At 38.7% G+C, this 27,114-nt stretch overlaps 1 protein-coding gene across 2 annotated transcripts in view; it reads right to left on the minus strand.

Annotated features, from left to right (window-relative positions):
- The window catches only part of LOC106867444 (ATP-dependent RNA helicase TDRD9), a 29,172-nt gene extending 2,645 nt beyond the window's left edge, over positions 1–26,527 (minus strand). The window contains exons 1-37 of one of the 2 annotated variants that reach the window (XM_014912321.3): positions 26,040–26,527; positions 22,921–22,999; positions 22,035–22,214; positions 21,342–21,563; positions 21,121–21,243; positions 20,710–20,790; positions 20,306–20,464; positions 19,478–19,581; positions 18,925–18,983; positions 18,522–18,579; positions 17,903–17,987; positions 17,583–17,640; positions 16,847–16,951; positions 16,505–16,602; positions 15,897–16,028; positions 15,617–15,779; positions 14,707–14,770; positions 14,067–14,130; positions 13,728–13,829; positions 13,438–13,557; positions 12,638–12,745; positions 11,856–11,959; positions 10,953–11,066; positions 10,132–10,257; positions 9,570–9,654; positions 9,176–9,274; positions 8,840–8,950; positions 7,445–7,534; positions 6,973–7,095; positions 6,508–6,639; positions 6,094–6,228; positions 4,561–4,631; positions 3,911–4,117; positions 3,009–3,147; positions 2,051–2,166; positions 1,116–1,182; positions 632–828 (exon numbers count right to left, since the gene is read on the minus strand). In XM_014912321.3, the coding sequence (XP_014767807.2) occupies positions 632–828; positions 1,116–1,182; positions 2,051–2,166; positions 3,009–3,147; positions 3,911–4,117; positions 4,561–4,631; positions 6,094–6,228; positions 6,508–6,639; positions 6,973–7,095; positions 7,445–7,534; positions 8,840–8,950; positions 9,176–9,274; positions 9,570–9,654; positions 10,132–10,257; positions 10,953–11,066; positions 11,856–11,959; positions 12,638–12,745; positions 13,438–13,557; positions 13,728–13,829; positions 14,067–14,130; positions 14,707–14,770; positions 15,617–15,779; positions 15,897–16,028; positions 16,505–16,602; positions 16,847–16,951; positions 17,583–17,640; positions 17,903–17,987; positions 18,522–18,579; positions 18,925–18,983; positions 19,478–19,581; positions 20,306–20,464; positions 20,710–20,790; positions 21,121–21,243; positions 21,342–21,563; positions 22,035–22,214; positions 22,921–22,999; positions 26,040–26,233 (4,274 nt within the window). In that variant the 5' untranslated portion in view covers positions 26,234–26,527. Of the gene's footprint in view, positions 1–631; positions 829–1,115; positions 1,183–2,050; positions 2,167–3,008; positions 3,148–3,906; positions 4,118–4,560; positions 4,632–6,093; positions 6,229–6,507; positions 6,640–6,972; positions 7,096–7,444; positions 7,535–8,839; positions 8,951–9,175; positions 9,275–9,569; positions 9,655–10,131; positions 10,258–10,952; positions 11,067–11,855; positions 11,960–12,637; positions 12,746–13,437; positions 13,558–13,727; positions 13,830–14,066; positions 14,131–14,706; positions 14,771–15,616; positions 15,780–15,896; positions 16,029–16,504; positions 16,603–16,846; positions 16,952–17,582; positions 17,641–17,902; positions 17,988–18,521; positions 18,580–18,924; positions 18,984–19,477; positions 19,582–20,305; positions 20,465–20,709; positions 20,791–21,120; positions 21,244–21,341; positions 21,564–22,034; positions 22,215–22,920; positions 23,000–26,039 lie in introns of those variants that run through there. The other variant, XM_089338673.1, reaches the window with a different exon arrangement.
- Between the last annotated feature and the right edge of the window lie 587 nt (positions 26,528–27,114).

Consider the following 27,114-nt stretch of genomic DNA (forward strand, 5'->3'; position numbering starts at 1 on the left):
AATTCCTATATAAAGAGCCACAACAGCAGTTAATATTAGCCATCAGTGTAGAAAGACATCTCAACAACACATCATCATCATCACCATCATCTAACACACATGTTCAATGATGACATGGGTTTCACAGTTTGACCAGTCCAAGACTGCCTTTTGCTCCAGTGTCTGTTTTGGCATGGCTTCTACAGCTGGATGTCCTTGCTAAAGCCAATCACTTTACAACATGTACAGGGTGGTCTATTCGTGCCACCAGCACATGTGATGTTGTCATGCAGTTTGGAAGACTAAGATCTTCGAGAAGGGCAAATTTATGCTAGAAAATGGAAGGCAAAAGAAGAGCAAAACATATGATAGAAGGGGCAAAAGCAGAACTGGTTTTTTCATATTGAAGCACTATGTAACTATTCACATTTTAGAAGAGTACATGGACATGATCAAGTGGAGCCAGAGAGCAATGAGGGGAGAGTAGGTGATGACTGGCAGAGTGCTGAGCAGCAGAATAGTAATAATAAAACAAAGCTATGTATACTAATTAATCAATTAATAGAATATATGAGAGACAGCCATCACAATGATGGGTATTCCTCATATGGCATTGACAGAAGAACAACAGTGAAAATACTTCATGACTTACATCCGAGCTATTACTTTCAACTCTTGGATGTGGTTTTCAAGCTCCCTTATATCTCGTTCGGAGATGCTATCATCCTCTTTGTCATCGTTCAAGCTGGATGAACACTCGGTTGCAAGGGCAACGCCTTTGTGGAGTTTGAACAGGAGTTCCCAGTTGTTGTCGGAGCAATCCGGTTTTAAATAGTCTGATGGTGAAATCTGGTGGGGGGGGAAAAAGAAAAACAAAGACAGTACAGCATCATCATCATCATCATCATTTAACATCTATGTCTTATGTGGACGTGGGTTGCACCATTTCACTAAAACAGCAATGAGAGGTAAAATATAAGCTCAATGGTTGACAAAAGAGTTAGAGGACAAAGTAGCATCCCATTGAGATAAGATCCAGAAGTTAAGTTCTAGATAATTCTTCAGGTGGGGCAGGGAGTCAGGTGAAGAGGGGACAGTTAGGACATTTGATGTTTAATACAAGTCTTGCCACTCACCAAGTTCCATTCATAGGGGTTCCAGGATAGAACGGGGTCAATTGGTTCCCTTCTCTTCTGCATCAGACTGGAAATAAATAAATAAATACAATAAAATAAATAAGAGAAGGAATATATTTTGATGATTTGGAAAGTTGGGAGAAAATGCTAGAAATAAAAGCGAATTCAGGTTCAAATCAAAAGTGAACAAATAAATCTAATTTTTAATTAGCGACATATTTTAATCATTCATAAGGGAGATAACTCCTTGGGATTTTTTTAGTTTATTAGGAATTATCAGAGGAAATAAGTTTTATAACGGTTAACCTTTTAGTATTTAAACTGGCCATATCCAGTTCAAATATTTTGTTTAGTGTTAAAAGTGGCCAGATCCAACCTTTCACACCTACCCTACAATGTCATCGGTCTGTCCACTCTGCTCTCAGAATTGGTCTGTCATTTTCTGAATTATTCCATTTCAAGCTTGAGTGATTGGCTATCAAAAGCGTTGATTCATTAGTCTTTCTCTTATAACCAAAGACTGAAGACAATCCAACCATGACCATTCTGTCTTCTTGTATATCCAAGATTACATTGCCTGATATGTCTCTGCCTTTTTTCTAAGACACAGTATGCAATTTAAGTAAGATTTGGCTGCTATTTCTAGAATAGCTGAGTGCTACATCTTATATGCAGTAAAGGTAGCTGCTCCAGCATGGTTTTAGATGAAATGGCTACAACAAGCTAAACAATTGAAAACAAAATGGAATGGTCACTATTGGAATGTCTTGGGCCAAAATGTCTGTCTTGCTGGATAGGACTGACCTAGAGCAAAACAACAACAACAAGGTGAAGGGGGAATGAGTGGCAGAAAAACTGCAAAGAGGGTGGAGGGGTGAATGGAGGGAGGGTGAGTAAAGAAAAAGAAAAAGTAAAGCGGAATGAGTCATACTCACTCTAAAAGTTTCCTCCGAGCCGATTCCTGTAGCTTCACAACAGACTCAGGACCCCAGGTACTGGCAGTTTGTTGGTTACCAATAATAATGTTTATGGCCAGTCGGATTCCATTAATCTGTTAAAATTACAAAAGAAAAAAAAAAAAAACAAATGGTATTGATCTACGTAAATAGAACAATTCTACAACTGAGAGCCAGATTATTGTCGTTATCACCGCATCATCATCATCACCACCACCACCACCACCACCACCACCAACAACAACAACAACAACAACAACAACAACAACAACAACAACAACATCGTCATTTAATGTCTGTGTTCCACGTTGGCATGGGTCGGGTGGTTTGACAGGATCCGATGGGTTGAAGGACTACATCAAGCTCCAATATTCCCCACAGACCTGGGTTTTTATGGCTAGAGGTCCTTCCTGCCACCAACCACTTTACAATGCATACTGGTTGCTTTTTCACATGGCAATAAAACTACTGAGTAAGTCGCAAGACAAAGAAATGAAAAGAAAAAGCCTCCTCCACTGTGCAGGAGGCTGATCTGACCAATATCCTACATCAGTATTTCTCAACCAACAGGAGCTTGGTCTTCACAGAGACGAACTTCTTGTCAGAAGGGAAGGATTTTGAAAGATGAAGTAGACTACAGAGCAAATTTTTTTTATCTAAAAAATGATGTAAAAGAATAAGAGAGAGAGAGAGAAAAACGAAAGAGTAAAAAGATCATATAGAGTGCGCATCAGAATTATTAGGATAAAACTTACTTGGATGAGGATGTGTGGCGTTCAATCATATAATGATATAAATAATATATATATATATATATATATATATATATCAAAATGGACATTAATGATGATGTTGATGATACATATGAGAGAGAGAGAGAGAGAGAGAGACTGAGAGAGAGAGAGAGACCGAGAGAGAGAGAGAGATATCTGTGTACCTTAAATATATCATCAAGATCAATTTTTGAATCAAACTCGATCTCCATGTCATGCTCTGGGTAGATTGCAGCTCCAGTTTCACTGTCAAAGCCCAAACCACAAATGGCACCAGAGTAGTAGGTCATGTTTTTATCAGTTCTACAATGAGAAATCATCAGTTAGGTTTTGAGAAGGAGGAAAACAAAATGGACAAAACATCACACACACACACATTGTGAGGACTCTCCTCTCATAAACGACAGAGAAAGGGTTCTCCAATTTCTTGCTGAATGACCAACACAAATGATTTATTTATCGTGAAGAAATGTCTCAGCTAAACGTGAACTCACTCCCTGCCTCAGACTGACATTGCCTGAACAGGTGCACCGTGGTGTGCCACGTTTCAGATATCAAAGTGATCACGGGACAATTGTGAGATGAAGTGCTTTTGCACAACACCACAAAGTACCACCCGGTCCTAGAATCAAACCTACAATCTCCCAATCATGAGTGCAACACTCTAACTAGTAGGCCATGCACTCTCGAATACACACACATATACAAACAAAGCACATCACCATCTTTTAACATCCATTGTCCATGCTGGCATGGGATGGACGGTTTGACCAGGGCTGGTAAGCTGAGAGGCTGCACCAGACTCCAGTCTGATTTGGCATGGTTTCTACGGCTGGATGCCCTTCCTGACACCAACCACTCCAAGAGTGTAGTGGGTGCTTTTATGTGTAACTGGCACAGGTGCCAGTTGCATGACACCCACCAGTATCTGCCACAACTACAATTTCACTTGTCTTGATGGGTCTTCTTTTCAAACATGGTGTATTGCCAAAAGCCTCAGTCATTTGTCATTGCCTCCATGGGGCCCATACCAAAATTTAAAAAAAAAAACCTTAAGTATTGTTACCTCAATTCACAATATGGTGTGAACAACATGGCAACCAAAGCTGGAAGTCCTGCAATGTGTGGCATCAATGTTGTATCTCGTGTGATGACATTCACACCATTAGCATTCATGTGGACAAAAGCAGCAACCATCATCCTGGCGGTGGAGTTCTGTGGGTTGTCGTCGATAGCAACACAGTTCACGCTGTCCGAGTCGATCTTAGCACCTCTTCACAGGAGAAAAAAAAAAAGAAATGTGAATGGATAAAGTCATCAATATAACATCTGTTATTAACACAACCAATGGAATGAAATATTCTAATACATATGTATGTATGTGAATGTTTGTGTAACATATATACATCAGTGGCGACTCCACCACTGGGGCTGTTCGGGCTTAGCCCGAGTATAAATTTAGTAAAGTGAACGTGTCTTTGCGAGCTGGTTTCATTTTTGCCCTCACTGACTTCAAGTGTGTGATGGCAGCCAATAATTCAGGCTCCCTTTATTGAGCCTGCTCGCAGTTCATTGACTTTTGGTCAGCGTCTGACTGGCGGTTGTCCTAGAAATGCTGTGTCAGAAAATATTATTCGTAGCAGACATTCTCTTGAATTTGACAATCCCTTCCAATAACTGAGACATGTCTGAAGAATTAAATTGAAAAACACTTACCGAAGACGTCCTGAGTTTGTCATTCCAGAGAAGGTCATTTCTAAAGGATTCGATGGACCGTGGAGTTTAATCTGTAAAGAAACCAACAAAAAGGCCGAGAGTGAGTTTACACAGAAGTCATGGGAAGATTTTTTCCATGGCATCATCGTCTTACTACCTACGTTTACATGAGTCAGATGCCCTTCCTGCCACCAACCCTCACTTATTTGCAGAAAAAGGTAATACTTCCCCCATGGTCAGACATGTTTCCCGTGGAAGAGAGAAAATGAACAACAATGCATGTGTAATGGTGATGCTCATTTACAATCTTCACAAAATGTCAAAACAAGGGGAAGCTTATGGCGATCACCGTGCAATGACTAAGGAAAATAGTTTAATAAAAGGGCATATAAGGGCTCCACAGAAAAAAAGAAGGCTTTCCTCATGTGGATAAGAAAGTCTTCTTTTTCTGTTGAGGGCTTATATACCCCTTTATTAGACTATTTTCTGTAGTCATTGCACGGTGATCGCCATAAGATTTAAGCTTATATAAAAATACTATATATACTCACACACACATGTGGTCACTCAATATGCTAGAAACAGCAACTATATCGCCCTCAAATCACAATCATCTTAAATAAATAAATAAATAAATAAAAGGAGTAGACAAATTAACAAGAGACAGTCATGGCTGGAACACCTTTGATTATAGATCTGTTCAGCTAATCAGGGATGACATGGGACCTACTACTACTACTACTACTACTACTGCTGCTGCTGCTGCTGCTACTGCTGCTGCTACTACAAGTAGCAGTGCTGGTAGCTGTAGTGATGATGGTGGTGAGTTGGTGGTAGTAGTAGTAGTAGTAGTAGTGGGAGTGGTTTTATCAGCAGCAGCAGTACAATAGGGACCACTCCTCTGTGTTAATTAGTTTAGATAGGAATAAATATTCGACCCCCCCCCCTCCAACACACACACACACTCCCCCACCCCCCGCTGCTACTATGTGGGATTTATTGTCCCAATGTTGAGGGAAAAAATCTTCACACAAAATTCTCTCCCATGACTCATACACACACCTTTGTTTATACAGACACACACCTATATACATTCAAACACACACCTACGAATACTCACACACACACACACTTATTTCCCTCTACTCTCCCCCACTACTACCACCACCGCTGCCGCCACCACTACATATTGTGACTCCTAGCATTATTAGCAACAATTACATGAATTAATTCAAGGAAATTACTCAACTTCATCACACAGAAACACACAACTATACATATAGACACAACAAATACATTACACACACACACACACAATGGGCCGATGAGCTTCTTTCAGTTTCCATCTACCAGACTTACAAGACTTTGTTCAGCCGAGGGCTATGATACAAGACATTTGCCCAAGGTGGGACGGAACCTGAAACCAAGAGCAAACTTCTCAACCACACAGCTACACCTGCACCTGATCTTAACACTAACATATAAAAAAGGTAATAAATAACAACCACTGAAAGACATTAAATTCCAGCTGACCTTTCCCACATAACGAACCAAACTAAACTCGTTAGTAAGACCAAGTGCATTCCAGTCTAACGATGTTGCATCACTATTTTGACAAACGGACAAACTCGACGATTCCTGAGCTTTCTTTCGTTCTTCATGGTCTTTCTGAAAAAATGGAAAACAAAATTTGAATAGAAATTATTGCTATGGTAACATAAAGGAGAACATAATTAACATATTTAGGATGATGATGATTATTGTTTGTTGTTGTTTACATTGTCATTAAAAAGATACATTCTACTGCCATCATCATCATCATTTAATATCCATGCTCCATGTTGCCAAAAGCTGGACAGTTGGACAAGATCTGATGGGCGCAAAGACTGCATTGTGCTCCCACTGTCTACTTTGGTATGAATAAAAGTTAAAATATGTTCTACTTACTTTGGATAAGAAAGATTCTTCAGTGACGTCAGCATAACCAAGATCAATAAGTTTCTGATTGATATTTTCTTGTTGTTTTGACTTCTTCTTGATCAGCTCAACATGGAGGACTCTTCCAACGACTGAATAAATCTGGAACAACAACAGCAAGAAGAAGAATATGAAGGAGGAAGAGAAAATATGACAAAAAAATATAGAGAAATTTATTTAGACACACACACATACATACAAGAGTTAAGGAATGGAGTAGCTAAGATCCGGGCTACATATGTACCCCCTTGTGACAATGTAAACTTTCATTTCATCAAGATATCCTTGGCCTGTGTTATACACCCCGTTTGGACATTTACCATTTCTGAGGTTCCGCTCTCTATGAAACATATGTAGCCCGGATCTTATCAACTCCATTCCTTAACTCTTATTTGCATATCCGGCAAAGAATGAAAGAAAGAAAGAAATTCTTACTTGAGCATAAATAGGGAAACCAGATACCATGTTTTGGAAATAGTCAGTAGACTCCTGGGACCAGCAACCATCGAAACATTTGATTGGTGATGGCTGAATTCCACTTAAATAACATTCAAATGCCTGAAATACAGAGAAACCAATGAAATATAAGAAGATATTATTTACATTTGACGGATTTTTGTCCTCATCTTGTTTGTTGTTAACACAATGTTCCGGCTGATACACCCTCCAGCCTTCGTTAGGTGTCTTGGGGAAATTTCGAACCTGGGTTCTCATTCCTAAGGTATTTTTCGATATTAGTTCAAGGTGCCACATTGTGGGATCAGACCCTCAAAATCATGTAAATGTGAGATGAACTTCTTAAGTACACATCCAAGCTTTTGACCATGGAAAAGAACAAACATACAAACATACTCTAGACAGAGCTGAAATATCAAGGGACAGCTTGAATCACAAGAATGGTACTCACTTGGAAAGGAACATCTAAAAGGTCCTGAGGAAGAAGCTTCAGGTTATGGAAAGGAACAATTTCCATATTGCCATAATCCACAAAGAAAACCTAAAATAAGAAAAAATTTTTTTTAGATATATAAAACAGGCATTTGAACAAAGTGAAGCACAACTACAAGGTAAGACATTTGTTTTTTGGGGGATTCAGTGGGGGTTTGTTGCTCGTGTTTATTTATTTTGTCGAACAAGAAATCTCCACTGAGTTCCTGGCAAATTGTCTGCCTGTAGTTGTGTTTAAAGTCTCACTTGGCGGTGAGAAGTGTGTTTTGGGAGTGTATCCCTCCTCCTATAATTGTGCTCATTTTTTACCAATTTTTGGTGAAATTGTTGTATGACTGTTTTGTGCCCTGGATTACCAAGTGGATTACCGAGTTAGCCAGGAGTCCCAGGACGGCCAGGAGTCCCAGGACGGCCAGGAGTCCCAGGATGGCCAGGAGTCCCAGGACGGCCAGGAGTCCCAGGATGGCCAGAAGAATAGCTTGCTGTGTTTTGGAACTGTTTCTTGTCTTCTTCCTTCCTTCCTGCATTTTTGTTTTTTGAACTCTGTGAACTTTTGTTTTTTGTGAACTTTTTTCCCAAAACAACATGGCAAAAAAGATATACAACACTACGTTGGAGTGGGAGATTGTCCCATCTAAACAGTGGAAGAAAGACTTTGAAGAGAGGAGGGTGGTATTAAGGACATACTCAAAGTCGCTCAACACCATCACCTTCTTTCAAAAGACACAAATTGAAAAAGAGTTGGCAGAGTATTTGCCAACTATCAAATTCATCTCCAGCGGGGTCAAGTATGCAATTGTGTGGTTGCTATTTGACACCCCTGAGGAGGATTGCAAATTTGCAAGCCAGCCCTTAGAGGGCAAAGAGATTTTGTTTCTTCCCACGTATGGTGGGAAGAAGTTGACAAGAGCCTGGGTCTGTGGGTTGCCACCTGGGATAGAACTCGAGTGGATAGAGGACACTATCCTGACCTGCACTGAAAATCTGGATTGGCCTCCGCAGGTGGCTGCGGAGGTCATGGAGGAAAATTATTTCTACAGGGTGATGGATTCCTTTACCAAGGATGAATACAATTATCTCTTATGAGGCCCCAGCTTGCGATTGCAGGCTTGCGACTGCAGGCGGCAAGAAACTTAATTGGGGTGATAGAGTCCATGACTATCACCCTCAATTAGATTTCCCAAACCCACTCTGCTGAATGGTTGGTGTCAGGAAGGGCATCCACCTGTAAAAATTCTGCCAAAACAGTCACAGAAGTCTGGTGCAGGTTTCTGCCTGGCTGGCTCTTGTGAGACCATCCCACCCATGCTAGCATGGAACACGGACATTAAACTATGATGATGATATCACTTACATGAGCCATGTTGTTATGAATGGCCTCCACTTGTGCTCTGTAGTAGTGCACTTCCTCATCCTTGTAAGGGGCTGCACAGATCATACCAACATGGACGTTTCCAGAAATAGGCTATGAAAGAGGAGAGAAATGAAGAAATAACATGAGAAATAAAATCGATGAATGCAAATAACACACACACACATACACACACACACACACACATACACACACACACACACACACACACACACACACACTTCCACATACAAACCAAGAACTTGGAGAGTAATTTTCAGCAACAAACTACTGAGATGACAGCAATAAAAAAAAGGAGACTGTTAAAAAGGCACCAACCTGAAGGTCTTGGGGGTTGATATTGAGACTAGACTGGACAAAATATAGGGAATTTTCTTGATCAACATAGCGAGCCCAAAAATGTCCACATTCCAGAACCTAAATAATTGAAGCAAATATTTTTATAGCAATGGAAATAAAAATATTGTTTTGATCCTTCTAGAATCTAAATATTGAAAGATACAAACAATAACATTAATTAGAAAATTACGATTTTTAAATCTCACAATGTAAGATATTCGGCAACAGTACTTTGTAGTAAAGATTCCCTTGTTTGAAAATATAAGGACACAGATCATGTCGTATAGCCCAGCTGGAGACAATGCCTCCTGGCACTGCCCTAGCATGGCCACAGTCTAATGACTGAAACAAGCAAAAGATAAAAGCCACTTACCTCAGTAACAATAATTTGTATCACAGACATGGAATAGTTGGGTAAGTCAACCTGGTTTCCAACAATCGCAGAGGCTGCTGTTATTCTGTCAATGGAAAAACATAAAACCCAATTAAACACTTGCTCACTAATTAAAAGAACTAATTAACTTCATCGTTAAAGACTAACATTTACTTCATCTAAATATTTACATCTACACTACTGGTGAAGGTAGAAAAGTTGGTAGGGAGGGGGCTGCAAATTGTCAGGCATGTTTAATAAGATAAAGAGTGTTTTAAACTTTGTGAACTTGTCCAACCCACATGGTGAAGAAAGAAAAATTATATGGATGCAGCACTGTATTTTGTCCTTTTACAAATAAAAATATAAGAGTAGAGCATGAGAGATAAAAAGTTTTAACAATTTTCTCCTTTTTGTGTGTGTGTGTGTGTGTGTGTGTGTGTGGTGGGGGCCCCCTATTGTGAAACCTTTTACCGGGAAGTTAGCTAAACCTGCAAAATTATGTGCTGAAGTAGTCACAATAAATATGAATTTTAAAGAAATTTTAAAAATTACTCCTGACCTGTTTGTTCGCAACATTTGTAATTTTCCAGCAACATTACTTTGAGCTTCGGAGACCTGCTTCATCATTTTTGTTGCCGTCTCTCGAGAGTATTGCTCCAATTCCAGGGTTCGATAGGATGTCTTCCTAGAAGCAAATTCATAGAAACAAAATACTCAAATAAGACAGAATTGACATTTAATTCTTACGTGAACAGGTGATGGAACTGACAAGACATCAGAAGACAAGAGAAAGAAACGCTTTAAGAAATTAATGCATTCATTACTTAAGTAAGAAGGAAATACAGGTACAACATTGATTTTCAAGAATCTTTGGATCCAAAGCCTTTCTGAATAACCAATTTCTCTTAACCAGGGGTGGTCACCTTGGTCAACACACTCTAAATTAAATAAATATAAAAATTTACTTAATTAAATGAAATACAGGTGCCTGTACATTAGTGTAAATGATACAACTCTATTGGTACTATACAGTTGATGTACCATTAACCGTTTAGCAATTAAACTGGCCCAAATATTCCATCTGTTTTTGTGTTCAAAATGGCTAGATTTGGCCTTTCACACCTACTGTACAATGTCATTCTAAAAGTAAACATTCTCATCATTAAAATCTTGAAGCTATGAAATAATGCTTGGCTAATTGAAAACAATCTGAACAGATAAGCTCTAAATGTGACAGAGAAATCTGAATGCTAAATGAGCAGAGCTAATTCCTCATTGATGTATCTCAGCCTCTGCCATTCCTGTACTCTGTTAGAGATATGGTCTTGAAAGATCTAAAAGAGAGAGAAAAAAAGAAAGAAAAACCAATGGACAACTTACTTCATCTTCAGAGCCAAATAAACAGCAGGGTTTACGACTCCAGTGTTGCCCATACCAATGATATTGTTCAATGCACGGTTCATGCTGTAATGGCGAGCAAATTCTATGAAGATCCTACAAAATCAAAACCAAAACCAATGAATACCAAGATGCCATGTCTACATCAGTTATTACATCATCATCATCATTGTTTAACGTCCGTTTTCCATTCTGCTGGATGTGTAATGTCAGTGTGTATACACAACAGAGTGTAAGTGTCCTGAGAGAAAAGTTGGGCATAAGAAGCATCAAATATGGTGTGCAAGAGAGGCGACTGTGCTGGTATGGTCATGTGTTACGTATGGATGAGGACAGCTGTGTGAGGAAGTGCCACTCCCTAACTGTAGAAGAAACCTGTGGAAGAGGTAGACCCAGGAAGACATGGGATGAGGTGGTGAAGTATGACCTTCAAACGATGGGCCTCACAGAAGCAATGATAGGAGACTGAAACCTTTGGAGATATGGGTGTTTCATTCAGCATCCTTAAACAGCCCTTATTCAAGGACCTTTTGAGCGAGATGGGTTACTCAACCTGAAGAAAATTCTAACTGGGCCCTACCTGCAGGGTCTTGTGCTGTTTATCTCAATATGAGGTCACCATGTCGTGCACATACAGTTGTGATGCATGTGCCTGGTGTACCCTTATCAGACAGGTAGTCATGATGGGTATACTGGGCTTTGTATATTTTACCCCCAGTGTCACTTAGATGGCATGCACTGCTCTCTCACTCAATAATAATAATAATAACAATAATAATAATAATAACAACAATAATAAGCAACTAAATATATAAATACAAATAAATAAAATAATCATTAAGATCTGCTAAGTTTTGTGGGAAAGTGCAAAAGAACAATACTTACTTGGATTCTTCCATGTGTATAGCAAGAATGTTTCCACACGGATAAAATAACTGTTCAATTTGAGATTTGTACAAGGAACCTTGATTGGGTGGCAGACCATTTATCTGATGAGACAAAAAGAAGGATATGGTTTGTAGTTTCACTGAGATTTCATCATCATCATCACCATCATTTAATATCCCACGAAAGAACCTTGAATGAAGAATGCGTGTGTTCAATCGGAATCAACACACTTGTGTACACTCAGACATGGGTGAACTGTTCACTGTTGCAATATTCTCAGAACCACTTTCTCTTCATAGACAAAATGTGTGAAAAGACATTGGGCTATGAATGATATCACTGGATTGTAGGACGCATGCATTTCTGCGTTGTTGCGCGTCATCAGCTACAAACACTGATTCTGACCTTCACAGCTCAGTAAGGATGATAGTTCTTAAATATAAGAACAGCCCTGGGGGAAATATTACATTGCTGGGAAACAAATGTGGGTTGGCAGATAGGAAGGACATCCAGCAGTAGAATATTTGCCTCAACAAATTCTGTCTGACCCATACAAGCATGGGAAAGTTGATGCTATGAGAGTGATGATGATGATTACATAGAGTTTTCTGTTGAAGCACGTTTCCAATAAAATAGGGGACAGTTGTTAACCACTAGGGTCCATATAAGATTTTGTGGGGGTCATCACCATCATCATTTAACGTCCGTTGTCCATGCTGGCATGAAACACGAAAAAAAGGATACAAGAAAAGAAGAAATTATCAAAAGTTGCAACTGACCATAACAGTATTGAAAGGGTCCTTTCCCGACATGGTTTTCATCACTTGTTCTTCGTCTATTTTATCTCGAATGAAATAATTTGGATAAAAGGCACCACATATGATCAGCTATGAAAGAGAGAGAGAAGGAGAGAGAAGATATTAAAGAGAGGGAAAGAGAGAGAGGGAGAGAAGATATTAAAGGGAAGGAAAGAGAAAATTTTGTAAATGGAATTTGACAAAGGAACACTGTGCAGAATGGTCCTCTCCAATCAGGGAAAAGATTACTCCCTTTATTCCATGGTAGACTTAATCCATCACCACCACCACCAGGTCTTTATGTGTTTTTCTGTGAAGTCCACCAATGCAAGTGTAGCTTAGTGGTTAGGTTATCGGGTTCATGATTGAGTTCAATTCCCAGTGTTGCATTGTGTCCTTGAGCAAGACTCTTTACTTCTCATTGCTCCAGTCCACTCAGCTGGCAAGAATGAGTTGTACCTGTCATTACAAAGGGGCCAGCCTCATCACCAAGAAGGGTACGCATGCCTGTGGCGTGCTCAGCCACTGGCACCTCAATTTCATGAGCAGACAACTGGGACCCTGGTCATCGTAACCAGCAGTGTGCCCGTCACTACTGCAAGCACTTGAGTCAGGTCAACCATCTGCAGTGGACTTCCTTCCTTCCAAAAGCCTCTGGGTTTTGGGAAAGGTTATGGCCGACCCTCTTCTTCCTCTCACTGACTTAAGTAAAAATAAAGAAACATTCTTTTTCTAGAAAAAAACAAAAAATGATTCTGGACAGGATAAAAAAAATATGAAACCTTGAACAAAAGTTTCTCTTCAGGATGGTTGAGGTCTTTCTTCGATTCTGGCGACTTGCTTGGAATACGAAGATTGAACTGTGTCAGTCGGAACTCTAACTCCCGGATAAGTTCAGCAAGCTGAAATGAAATAAGGATATGATGAACCCCAGGACTTATTCTTTTATGTCTGGTACTATTCCATCGATCTTTTCCAAATTCTTCATTATTTTCTAAATTTATTGAAACACACCATAAATGTTGGTGGTGCATATTGATTATTGATTATTGATGAAGTGAAAAATCCTTACCTCATGTATTCTTTTGATTTGCACAAAGTTTGCTTTTCCCCATTCCACTTCTGACTGACCACGTCTTTTGAAAATACCATGGGCCCAATTCCTTTCCCAAACCTGATAAAATAGAAACAGAAAACATAGTTTCTTCTCTTTAAGGAATTGAGAGAAAAAAATTAAACTTGAGAAAGAAGACGCAATAAAAAAAGAAAGAAAAGCTGAAGACAATGAAAATCTGAACCATTTGTTGTTTTGAAGATGTTTGCTGAGTACCATCTCCATTCAGGAGGGCCTGGGGTTAAACAACAACAGTTTAGAAAATAAAGAGGTTAAGACAAACAAAAAAAGACTTACCTTGTAGATGTTTACAATGGCAATGCAGTCACTGAACGAAGCATCTGCCCAGCTGAATTTACGCCTGGGGAAAATAAAAGAAGAAAATATAACAGTGACAGATAGAAAACAAAATGGCTGGCTTCTGTATTTAATGACTAGAAACACATTGAACAGTTTCATGATCACCATCCTAAGTTCCATGCCAATAATGGACTGGAACCGATGGGTCTGGCAACTGCATCATCCTCTAATGTCTCAGTTTTGGCACAGGTCCCATGGCTGGATGCCCTACCTAGCACCAACCATTTAACCATGAAGTTAATTTAATAAATTCGTCACTTACAAAATTTGACAGCATAATCCGAATACTAAAGGGTTAATAATAATAATAATGATAATGATAATAATAATAATAATAATAATCTCTTGCATAAGTAGCAGAAGGCCAAATATTTAGAGAGATGAGGGGAGGGGGTTGAAGTCAATATCAAACACCCACACACACCCACACACACCCACACACATACCATTACTTTGATTGGTATTTATTTCATCAACTATGGAAGAATGATACAGCAAAAGTGACTTTGGTTGATCTGAATACAAAACATAAAATTCAAATCCTGCTGAGGTCAACTTAATGAAACGAAATACTCACTGGTAAGATTCAAGATGCTTTTTGTATGGCCGAGATATCACACTTTTCAATGACAAAGCTGCAGCTACAGAAGACAAAATACAACGGGTTTCAGAAATAATAAACAACAAAAAAATAAGAGTTTAATTAATGTTAGACATTAGAAACACGAATTGGAGATACAAAATGATGACAGGCTGAATGACGGGGTCACAGATCATGCAGGTGTATGTTCTGGATATGATAGACGAAGCTTATACACCCACCAAAAATAATAGGGTTCCAGCTACACAGAACCATCTTGCTTGTGTTGAGGAAGATGAAAACTTTTTTTTAAATGGTCATAACAAGTGATGAATTACGGGTCTATTCTTTTATTTGTTTCAGTCATTCGACTGTGGCCATGCTGGAGCACTGCCTTTAGTCGAGCAAATCAACCCCAGGACTTATTCTTTGTAAGCCTAGTACTTACTCTATCAGTCTCTTTTGCCGAACTGCTAAGTTACGGGGACGTAAACACACCAGCATCAGTTGTCAAGCGACGCTGGGGGGACAAACACAGACACACAAACAAACACACACACATATATATACATATACATATATACAACGGGCTTCTTTCAGTTTCCGTCTACCAAATCCACTCACAAGGCTTTGGTCAGCCCGAGACTATAGTAGAAGACACTTGCCCAAGGTGCCACGCAGTGGGACTGAACCTGGAACCACGTGGCTGGTAAGCAAGCTACTTACCACACAGCCACTCCTGCACCTGTATGTCTGTCAGTATACCAATCAACACATCAGTCTGGATTTTCTCCACTCATCTGTCAGCTTCCAGAGTCTGCTTTCCTATCTGCACATTCAACCACCACCATCACCAGCCATAGCCAAATATCAAAATGTAGAGAGAAAGGTGCCATTTGAGACTTACCTAGAATTAAACATTCTTTGAGGAAACCAAAAACATGACCCCAAACAAGCAGTTTTCCAATTCTTATGTCAGTTGGTAGGGAAGCAATAACTCGGCCCATGTAAGTCAGGTCAGCATCGTACCGGTTCGGGACACCGTTCAGCGTCAAAGCAAGAGCACCAATCTACAGTAAAAAAAAGGAACATAACAGGAACATAAGACAATGAGACCCAAGCCACATCCTTAGGGAGTTGATAAATTTCATATCAAACTTTTAAAGAAATAGAAAACAAAGTCTTACCTCTTTTAACTCTAGGATGGTCCTTTCAATATCATCGAGGTTTGGGGGAGCAAGTGCAAGAGCTAGAATGGCTTTAGGCTCACCTAAGTCAAGGATTTTAGTTCGTAACACCAACAAGTCGAGAGGACATCTCTGAAAAAGAAATTATGTCAGTGAAATTAGTTAAGACAGATTGGGGTTATATGCAATGAGTGCAAGGTCAAGGGGTTGCATTGGTGCCTTACTAAGAACAGGGTCACGAGTCTGAATCTTGTTACTGCTACTCTGTTGAGTTGTGATATGCCTTTAAATATGTCATACAGCTTTCCTAGACCCAGTCTACCTGGCTGACAAAAGGTTACTACTTCTATTTTGGAGATGAGAAGTTAGCAGCAGGAATGGTATCAAGCTGTGAAAAATAAATGCCCATCCCCAACAACTCCACTCAAACAAAACTCCCCCCAACAACTTCAAACAAAACTCCTCCCCAACAACTTCAAACAAAACTCCTCCCATTTAAGCTAAAACTCCTCCCATTCAAGCTAAAACTCCAAACAAACAACATAATTATATTAACTACCTGCTCTTGCCCTCCCCACAATCAATCAATTTAAGACTTGGTGACTTACTTGCATTTCTGGTGTGTTGTAATCTGGAATATGGTTGTACCAAAACGACCGTGTGATGAGACGATACACACGACCATTGGAGACACGACCTGCCCGGCCTACAGCAAACAAGAAAGACAACTTTTGACAGGGGTTTTGTTTTTGTTTTTGTGTTGTTTTAATAAAAAGAATTTACAGACATTAGAATATATGACAGCACAGAAAACAGACATTAAAGGATGATGATGACGATGATGATGTAATCATCAAAAAGCTAGTTGCAAGAAATATATATGGGTTAATGGTCAAAGCAGTGTTATGGTATTCTAGCAAAATGTTAGACAATAATTTCAACTACTTTACCTTTCCGTTGAATACAGTTAGCTTTTGATGCCCAATCTAATTGTAAACTGGTGAAATTTGTCTGAGTATCACACATCAAATTCTTGGTCAAACAGAAATCGATAACTGCGGAGATAAACACAATTATTATCATTATTATTATTATCAATTATACAGGGTTAGTCAAAAGTCACACACCAAGCTCGAAACTGAGTCAGTCTCGTGACCCTGTTGTCTGCTAAACCAGAGCGATAGCCAAAGTCTGCTCCGGCCAGTGACCAGCTGGTGGAAGATCTGCTTGAGGTTAAACTAGTAGTAACATGGAACAACCACTTTGATGTGGCGATTAACTTTATTTTATAAACAAATGTAGGTGAAAGACGAGAGTAAACATCGACAAGGGACATAACTTTTAAGGGCTTCAGATTCTATGGGAAACAACTCTGTTTTTCTGTTTTCTACAAATTGTTAAATACAGACCTGGTCCTCCATCTGAAAAATATCTTGCTATGGAAACATGTACGGAAAACAAAAGAAACCTGCCATCTTAAAGCAAATTTGATGACATCCTGTGGAGAAAAACTTTCTGGGGAAACTGGAGGACCTAAGTGCCTCCTGACCTCAAGAGAATCTCTGGATTCGGCCTGCAAATGTACAAACCATGTACCAAACCAGTTCTGTGACTATTACAGTGAAATCCTCAGAGTAATGATTTTTAATTTCCTACTTCTTCTAGTTATGGTTTGGAATTACTTACCATATTTAATGTCAGGCACTGTGATGGAACTTTCAGCAATATTTGTAGAAAGGATCACCTCAGGAAAGAAAACAAAACAAAGCAATTAGATTCTTTATCGAAACAGGAGGAACATTCTGGAACTTAACATCACAACCAATTTAGTTTTATTTATTTTTTAAATTTTTTGATGGGGTTTTTCGAAATTTCCCAACCAAATGTTGGTGAGTGCAGCAAGGACATCCTGCCAAGGAGAATCCACATCAACGGATTGGATCCAAGCCATACAAGCATGGAAAAGTGGAAGTTAAATGATGATGATGATGATGATGAAGACTTACCTTACGATATCCGGGAGATGTTGGCTGAAACACTTTACTTTGTTCCTCGATCGTCACCGAAGAATGTAACGGTATAACAACCAACCTGCATCAGAATCAGAAGAAAAAAAGCTTTGACTTAATGGAAGCTGGACATTAAATAATGATGATGATGACAAACATTACTATGATTCAAGCGATCGCTCTCGTCATTTAACGTCCATTTTCATTAATGGCTTAGGGTGGTCAGTTTGACAGGAGTTGGCAGGCCACATCATAAAGAACACCATCTGACGAGACTATCAGAGAAATGGAGGTTGACCAAAGGAACCACAAAACAGAAAGAAATTCTGGCAGTTCATTCATTCGTAATTTTTATTGTTTTAACACTTTAGCATTTAAAACAGCCGTATCGGGCCAAAATATTTTGTTTTATGTTCAAGCCAGCCATTTCTGGCCTTTCACACCTAACCTACAATGTCGTTCTAAAAATAAACAGTCACATCATTGAAATCTTAAAACAATACAATAATACATGATTAACTGAAAACAATGTGAATAAATAAGGTTTACTTCTAACACAGTAATCTGAATGCTAAAGGGTTGAAGTGAGAGATGACTATAAAACTAGACAACTTACCTGTGTTGACCCGGCAGAGTTCTTAGCTTGTCATAGAGCTTGTCAATATCAGACAACCCTGTAAAACAAAATGTTCCAAAACAATAATTTATTTTGCATCAAAATTTCTTAAAATGATGAATTAAGGATAAAGGAAACTGCCTTTGGAACTTTCTGTTTCGAAAGGAATTTAACTCGGCTCAAGATAATTTGATATAGAAGCAGATGTGTGGATAAATGAGAGAGAAGAGGGAAGCAAGAGAAAGAATTGGCTGCTGCTGCCAATTCTTCATCATGTGAAGTATAGAGTTCGTGTCATGAGTGAAGGTGATGGTGGTGGTGAGGATTGTAGTAATGATGATGGTTTTGGTAGTGGTGCTGTGACTGTGGTTATGATGATGATGATGATGGTTTCAATGCTTACCTGGCAAGAAAACAAGAACACTTCCACAAATAGGCTGTTGTCCAGAATGAGGATCATTTCTAAAAAAAAAGAAAATAAAATAAAATAAATTAAAATAAATACATAAATAGCTATTCAACCCTTTTGCATTTAATCCAGCCATATCAGGCCCAAATATTCTGTGTTTTAAGTTCAAACTGGCCAGATCCAGCCTCTCACAAATACCCAACAATATCATTCTAGAAATATATATTCACCTCATCAAAACTATGGAGATATGAGATAACAATGTGAATAAATAAGCATTACATTTGACAGAGAAACCAAAATGCTAAAGGATTAAAGTATTCGACCAAAGACTGGAATTTATGATACCATTTTAACACTGTAAGTATTAAGTATTTCAAGCAGATTATTATCATTATTATTATTATTACAGAGATGTACTTGCATAGTAAGTGACCTGATCTGAGATTGTGTGCTGGAACGAAAACAATTACAGCATGGAAGGTGATTGGCAAAATTGATTATCTGAAGCCAAGATACCCAAAATCGGGTTTTGAATGTAACTTACCCTTGTTCTTTGGTTTCAAATGTGTTAAAGTGTTGAATTAAGTTGACAGCTAATTGCTGAGACTCAGGGGTGATATGTGGGTTGTCAGGATCAAGTTGTCCTATCTAAGAAAAATAAATAAACTTTTCACAACACTTGGATATTAATACATTCACAAACTCATTAACATCACCATCATCACATCATTTTTATCATTTTAGCATTAATCTGCCCCAAAGCAGCATAGAATTGGACAGGTCAGCAAATCAGAATACCTCCTTTTGTCTCAATCTAGCACCAGACATTCTCAGATCTCACCTCACACCTCTTCGAGTTTCCCTTGCTTTTTTTTTAATTAATGTTTACAATTCACATTTAGACTAAGTTCCCCCTTGCCTGCTTCTACAGGGGGGCCACCACTCTACATCATGTGTTGAGTGCTTTTTTTTTTTTCATGGCAACAGTGAAGTTGCTATGCAGCTTGCAAGACTAAGTAGGGTAACTTTATACTAAGAGATGAGGGATTCAAGTATAAAAGAAGGGAACAGAACAGGGCTTTTTGCTGTTGAGGAATTACACGGCAACTCACATTATAAGAAAGAGAACAGGAGTAAGCAGGGTCAGGGTTAACTAGGGTGGGGCTGGGTAGCACTGGGTATATTAAAAAGACAGGAGAGTCAAAGCTGGACTGGTTTTCACCATAAGTCTGCTCAATCAGACCCAACTTGGATATAAACAACAAAATCATTATCATCATCCTCTATCAGGAGGAATTAAGAGGACCAAAAACAGATTAAAAGATTGTCAAGCATTTTATATCAAATTAAAAGATTGAAAAAGAGTACTTACAGTTCCCAATGGAACCAAATCCTCAACGTAGTATTCAGACACACTAAAGAAACTGCCATCAATTGTGATTATGGGGGCAGGGTCCAAGGTGTTACGGACTGGAAGGGCAAAGTAATTGGCAAACATTTCTGAATCCAAAGTGGCAGACATCAGAATTACCTGCAATGTAAGGAGAAAATTTGTGAGACTAAACTGCCCTCTTGACTAATAGATATACACCTTGACAATATGCCGCTTCCTACGACAGCAATCCAGAAACCATGGTTTCATCTTCTCTGTTATTCCCATCAGCCTGGTAGACCCTGTAAAAAAAGGGGGTCAGGGGTGTTGCTCCTTCTACTCCCGACTAAAACATAAAACAAATACAAAGAATTCTAAAATATAATCACCAAATGGATACTTACTCGAATTCTTTTGGAAACCGAACGAAGGAATTTCCGCACGATGAGGATGCAGAAATCTGTCTCTTGATCTCGTTCATGGATCTGTAGTAAAAAGATGACAACAACATGAACATGGCGGTGATGGTGGTAGTGGATGGTGGTGATGTTGGCAGTGGTGGTGGTGGTAGTGGTGGTGGTGATTTTGCTGCTGATGCTGATGGTAATAAAGGTGGTGGTGGTCGTCGTAGTGGATAGTGGTGGTGGGTGGTGATGGTGGTGGATGGTGATGTTGGGAGTGGTGGTGGTGGTGATTTTGATGCTGATGATAATAAAGGTGGTGGTGGTGGTGGTAGCAGCAACAATTATAGTGGTGGTGATGATGATGATGATGATAGTAAGCATGTGTGTGTGTGTGTGTCAAGCATTACAAACCTCGTCAAGGATGACGTGTGTATAATCATTAATGTCCTTCTTGTTAATAAGTTTCTGCAAAAGGACCCCAGTGGTCATGTAGGTCAGCCGTGTGTTTGGAGAGACTTCTCGATCCATTCCAACCTAAAATGATTGAAGACAGGATCAAAATCAAAAGGGAAACACAATTAATTAACAAACACCAAATTAAGTGTCTAAACATGGAAAGGTTCAAAATTCACCTGATATCCACAAAATGTCCCTAACTTCCATCGTCTTTCTTGACAAATTCTCTTAGCAATACTGATGGCAGCAATCCTTCTCGGTTGAGTGACAACAATGTTACAGTATTGGTTCTTAGATGCATAATGATCCAGGATGAATTGAGGAACTTGTGTGGTTTTGCCAGAGCCTGTTGGACCCTGTATCACAGTCACTTGATTACTTTCAACAGTGTTTATGATCTGTTTACCAAAAAAAAAAGAGAAAGAATGAGAAAAGGGAAATGGTTGTCTGTCTTACCTTTTCCCCGTTTTAATCATTGGATTGTGACCAGGCTGGAGCACCACCTTAAAAGGTTTTTTAGTCAAACAAATTGAACCCGGTACTTTTTCTAAGCTTGATACTTATTTAATTGGTCTCTTTCACTGAACTGCTAAGTTATGGAGATGTAAACAAACCAACAGCAGTTATCAAGCAGTGAGGGCAGGGAGTCCAATTCATTCAACCAAAAATTCTTTAAAGTGGTGCCCCAGCATGGCCACAGTCTAATGACTGAAGCAAGTAAAAGACAAAAGAAAAAAGTCATCAAAACAAACAAATACTTGTAAAAAATAAAGAATTTTTTTTTTTTTTTTAAAGTCCAACAAACATCAACTTTGAACAAAAAGTTAAAAAAACCTTAATCAAAGAGAATGAGTGGAATGAAAAGTTACCTGACTCTTGTGTTCTTCAATTGGTAGAACTGTGGGAGAATGACTGAATGTAAATCCTTCGTAGACGTCTGTGTTCAACCTTAAGTTTTCTTTTCTGTTGTTGTGCACCTCTGTGAGGCCAGAGTCTTCCTCCAGCTGATTCAGGGAAGTTTCATTTGCGGAAACATTCACATCTCGTGTCTACAAGGCAAAACAGAAATACAAAGGCATGTGGTGGTAGTAGTAGTAGTAGAAGTAGTAGAAGTAGTAGCAGCAGCATCACCGTCATGATGGTCATCATGTTGATGAAAGTAAAGGCAATGGTGAATGTTTGTGACAATGAAGACGGTGAGGATGGAGTGGCAGGAGAGGATGATGAATGAAAGATTGGAGCCAATAATGAAGGCAGAAGTAATTGTTATGGGGGAGGGGGAGGGGTGGTGGTGGTGATGGTGGTCTTGGTGATGATGTTTGTGGTGATGGTGATGAGGATGGTGAAACTGGTGGTGTTGATAGTGATGATGATGATGATGATGACTGTAGAGGCAATGACAGTAATGATTGTGATAATTACATTGGTAGATCGAAGGTGGGTGGGTGGGAGAGTGATGATGATGATGATGAAAAGCATGACGAGATGAAGAATGAGATGTCAGCAGTAAATCTCCTTTATTACCATTAAAATAAAAACATATACGTCGGATGAAGGCGGAGATGAAAGAAAACAGCCTCATAGCTGCGTCCATTTCTGTGGAGTCGTGTGTACAATGTAATTAATGTCACTAACAAAGAAGAAGAAGAAACACTAACGAAACAACAACATCAATAACAAAAGTTTCTATTAATAAATGTTAGGAAAGTGGTTTAAATTGTATCTTTGAAAGAAGAACCTGTTGTACTTGCTCACCTGTGATTGGTCAGCCAGCTTCTGCTGTTCTGCAGCTTGGTATTCCAAAACATAATCTGTTCTCTCCTTTGCAGAATAACTGAAATTTAAAAATGAAAAAAAAAGGTCTGTCATGGGTCGTTGTTTGCTGCTGGTGAATGAGAATATATTTCTAGCACTGTGCGCAGAACTAACTAACAACACCCACGGAAGAGTCTTATTCACTGTCCATGGTGTTTTCTGCATTGGTCTTTTAACAAATACTAATTAAACACCAGGAGGGACATATTGTTGGGATCTACGACAGTTTTAACTGGTAAGGAGCAATCTGTGGCCGGCCCATCACAACTGGGAAATAACTGCACTATGTTCATGGCAACAAAATCTCTGCCTTCTATCGATGAATAAATGAATAAATGCAAGGCTGTGTGATAAGAAACTTCTCAAGAAACTTGAAACTTGCTTCCCAATCACATGGTTCTGGGTTCGGTCCCACTGCGTGGCACCTTGGGCTGACCAAAGCCTTGTGAGTATGTACATACATAGGAGGTGGTGGTGGTGGTGGTACTTTGAAAAATTTGAAAAGTTTTATCAATCTGTATATATATATACATATATATATATATATAAAACAAATAATAAATGAGTATATGCATATATACGTACAGGTATGTGCATACCTACGTCTACCTGTATATATAGGTGCATATCTGGGTACAGGACATTGCAAACAAAACGTAGACAAGAAAATAATAATAACCAGAGTACAGAAAACACACAAGCCACATAGAGAACATTTTCCTTCATCAGCTACCCCCATTTTAACACCGGCATTTCGAAGAGTTGGGCAGGACGCATCGTTAAAATGGCTCTTCCCATGAACTGCAAATTAAATTTGTGTACACAAATTAAACCTGTGCTATGGAGGAATGTAGAGGCGGACAAAAAAACAAGACAGGAAAACAAACGGAAAAGGCTATGCGGCCAGTCGTGAAAAATTATGTGTATATGAACGCTGTGAGGCATGAACTGAAAGCCGGGACGAAGTAAGTTCGCGTGTTTGCTCGGCGATAGCCAAGGAAGAAAAGGATTTGTGACCGGAAGCATGTGACCAGGGAGAAACAAGGGAAGGAAGAGAGAGAGAGAGAGTGGTAGAGGGAGAAACAAGGGAAGGAAGTAGAAGAATAGGTGAGCAACGAGAGAAAGACAGTAGTGACAGAAGGAAGAACGAGAGGGGAAAGAGAAAGATATAGTAGTAACAGAAGAAGAACAGGAGGGGGAAAAATAGTGATAGAGAAAGATAGAGTCGCGTCTACAGTAAAGAATGCTATCTTTGTGCTTTAGAGCATTTCTGAATTCTGATAAACTAGGGCAGCATGAAGCAGCAAACCAAACTGGCATCAACTTGTTTGAAATATAAATCAAGAGAGAGAGAGAGAGATTGTGAAAGTAACAGTAATAGAAATGGTAAAACAAGATATGAAGGAACAGAGTGAGTGAAAGAGTGTAACTACAGTGTGTGTGTGTGTGTGTGTGTGTGTTTGCATATATCATCATCATCATTTTAATGTCTAGTTTTCCATGCTTGCATGAGTGGGATGAAGTTTATTGAGGTTGTCCTTTCTGTTACCCACCATCACCTGTTTCAATGCAAAATAATATTTGCCAGACATGTTTTTCACAGAATATTGGAAATGAATGAATGAGTGACACTGCTTGTATAACAGTGACACTCGTTTACAGATGTCATGTAAGGGCAAGACAAGATAACGCAACCACACACACATACATATATATATATAAATAAATATATATATCAGATTGGAGCCTGGCTTGCCAGACCCCAGTCAAACCATCCAACCCATGCCAGCATGGAAAACGGCCATGTTGCAGGTTGATTAAATTGTGGGACCCTTCCTAAAAATGTTTAGTCTTGAAAAAAAAAAACGTTTATTTTAGTAGTCTACCCTTTCATCCCAAGTCATACTTATGGAGTCGCGGACCGAGAGGCAGTTTTCAGTTACAACCCCTCGCATTCTAAGTTCTAATCTAGCAGGAGTCGGCTTTCTCTTTCATCTTTCCAAGATCGATAAAATAAGCAGCGGGGAAGTATTGGAGAGGGGCCAATGTAATCGATTACAGTCCTGAAAGAGTCACAGACCAATAGTGGAACCAGTATAAGAGTAGAATTTACTACATTATTTCAGCAGGTGTCTATTGGCCAATAAACTTATTGCTATTTAATTTCCTCATGTTATAGGAACTTAGTGTATACAGATGAACACAGCAAAAATTCCAACCAGGAGAATTTAATCTCCAGGTAGCTTTAGTTCGACTAACATTCGTGCATTATTTTAACTTTATTATAACTCCTTAAGTCCTGATTTCAAGAAAACTCGTAGTGCAAAATACGAGCTAGGGACTAACTCGCTTAAAATTTATTATTATTTATTATGGTCTTCGATTTATTGATCACTCTATGAAATTATATCTGATATTAGTTGCACATCTTATCACAACAGTAAATATAAAGACAGACTCAAACATTTCATGTCAAAACAAAATTAGTGAAACTTTACATGGCAACTACCTATAACCATCAAATTCAACAGGAAAACTTTTTTTTTTATTTCATGAGAAATAAAAAAAAAAGATAACATTTCATTAATTAATTTGTAATTAATGATGAAGGAAGTAGAAAAAAAAAGAACACTTTGGTCGAGAAACAGTTTACAATTTCGAGGAATATGTTGGAGTAGAGAAAAAATATTTTGAATGTTAAGCCCGGAAACTGCGAAGTACTTTTTTTAATATTTATTAATATAGTAAATTGTAGATATATAACAAAAAGGCTGGTATTAAGTCTTGTGTTTTTGTTGTTTTGTAACCTAAATAACATTGATTTTTTAATGGACTGTCCAAAAAATTTTCACTTTCGATTTCATTTTGTACGAAGAAAATAAAGGTTCGTGGGTGAGGTTTTGCAATTTCTTTAGCAAAGTGGTTGCGCTGCCTCTTCCCCCCACTTATATATTATTTCATTTACAGAGTAATTTGGTAACGAAGCAAAATTCGTTTAATTACGTTTTAGCATTCTTTTCACCTTTAGTAATCTACGTTATTTGTTTTATTCTTCTTACCTTTGATGTGGTGGAATTATTGAAGGAGGACTTTCAACTGGTTTTAAAGATTTTCGATCTAAAGCTTTACCACAAGTTTTACTTTTAACAACAGTTTTTAACTGTGTTTTGGATTTGGAAAGGTTTCCTTTAAGCCAGTCATCATAATGATCTAACGTTAGTTCTGGGGTCAGAATGTTGGTGTTTACTGCCATCGCGTACGAAATGCCATGCGAGAACTATTATTGACATTAGCCGACCATTTCTAGCCATACTTTCGTATTTCCACTTGCTCACATATATTTTTCTATTTACTATTGTCCAAGTATCTTTTTAAACATATATGCATAAATAGATAGATAGATTATTCATAATAATATTTACTGGGGTATTTCAAACCATTATAACCAACTTGGGAATAAATGTGATTCTAACCACTCGCATATCCGTGTAAATAGTTTGATTTTTCCGGGGAGGTCCACTTTGCCTTTTATTCTTTCGGTGTCGATAAAATAAGTATCGGTTAAACACTTGGTCAATGTAACCGACTTGACCCACTCTCTTAAAATTGCTGGCCTTGTGTCAAAATTTGAAACCATTATTATTGTTGTTGCTGTTATTATACCTGCACAACAACCAATTAATGTTACCGAACGATTCCATGCCAAAAACCATCCACAAAATGGAGAGGTGAAATTAGCAATCATCGGACATGAATCAATGGAAAATTATGCGTTGGGCTCCGGGATGCAAATCATATGACCTTTTGGTGGAGTTTAGCATAATAACAGATTCTATCTTTGAAACCAGGAAAGCAGTGAGAGCCTTGTTATAGTATGAAGCAACGCTTTCAAAAACTCCTTCTTTGAAAATAGTTTGGCGATTCTTCTGCTAACCCTCCTTTCCGGGACCTTGATTTTACTTAGATGGACAGGTCTTCTCAAGCATAGCAAATCACCAATCATCTTGATCGTTTATCATCTTCTCAGTGAGACTCAACATGTGTTGTATGGCAGCAAAAGATAAGCTTCAGAAGCAGAGAACTTGTGAATGCTGGAATGAAGTGAAGCAAGCATGCCCTGCTGGATATGTAATG

This window comes from Octopus bimaculoides, chromosome 20 (genome assembly GCF_046866305.1).
Source record: "Octopus bimaculoides isolate indiv1 chromosome 20, ASM4686630v1, whole genome shotgun sequence".
NCBI lineage: Eukaryota > Metazoa > Mollusca > Cephalopoda > Octopoda > Octopodidae > Octopus > Octopus bimaculoides.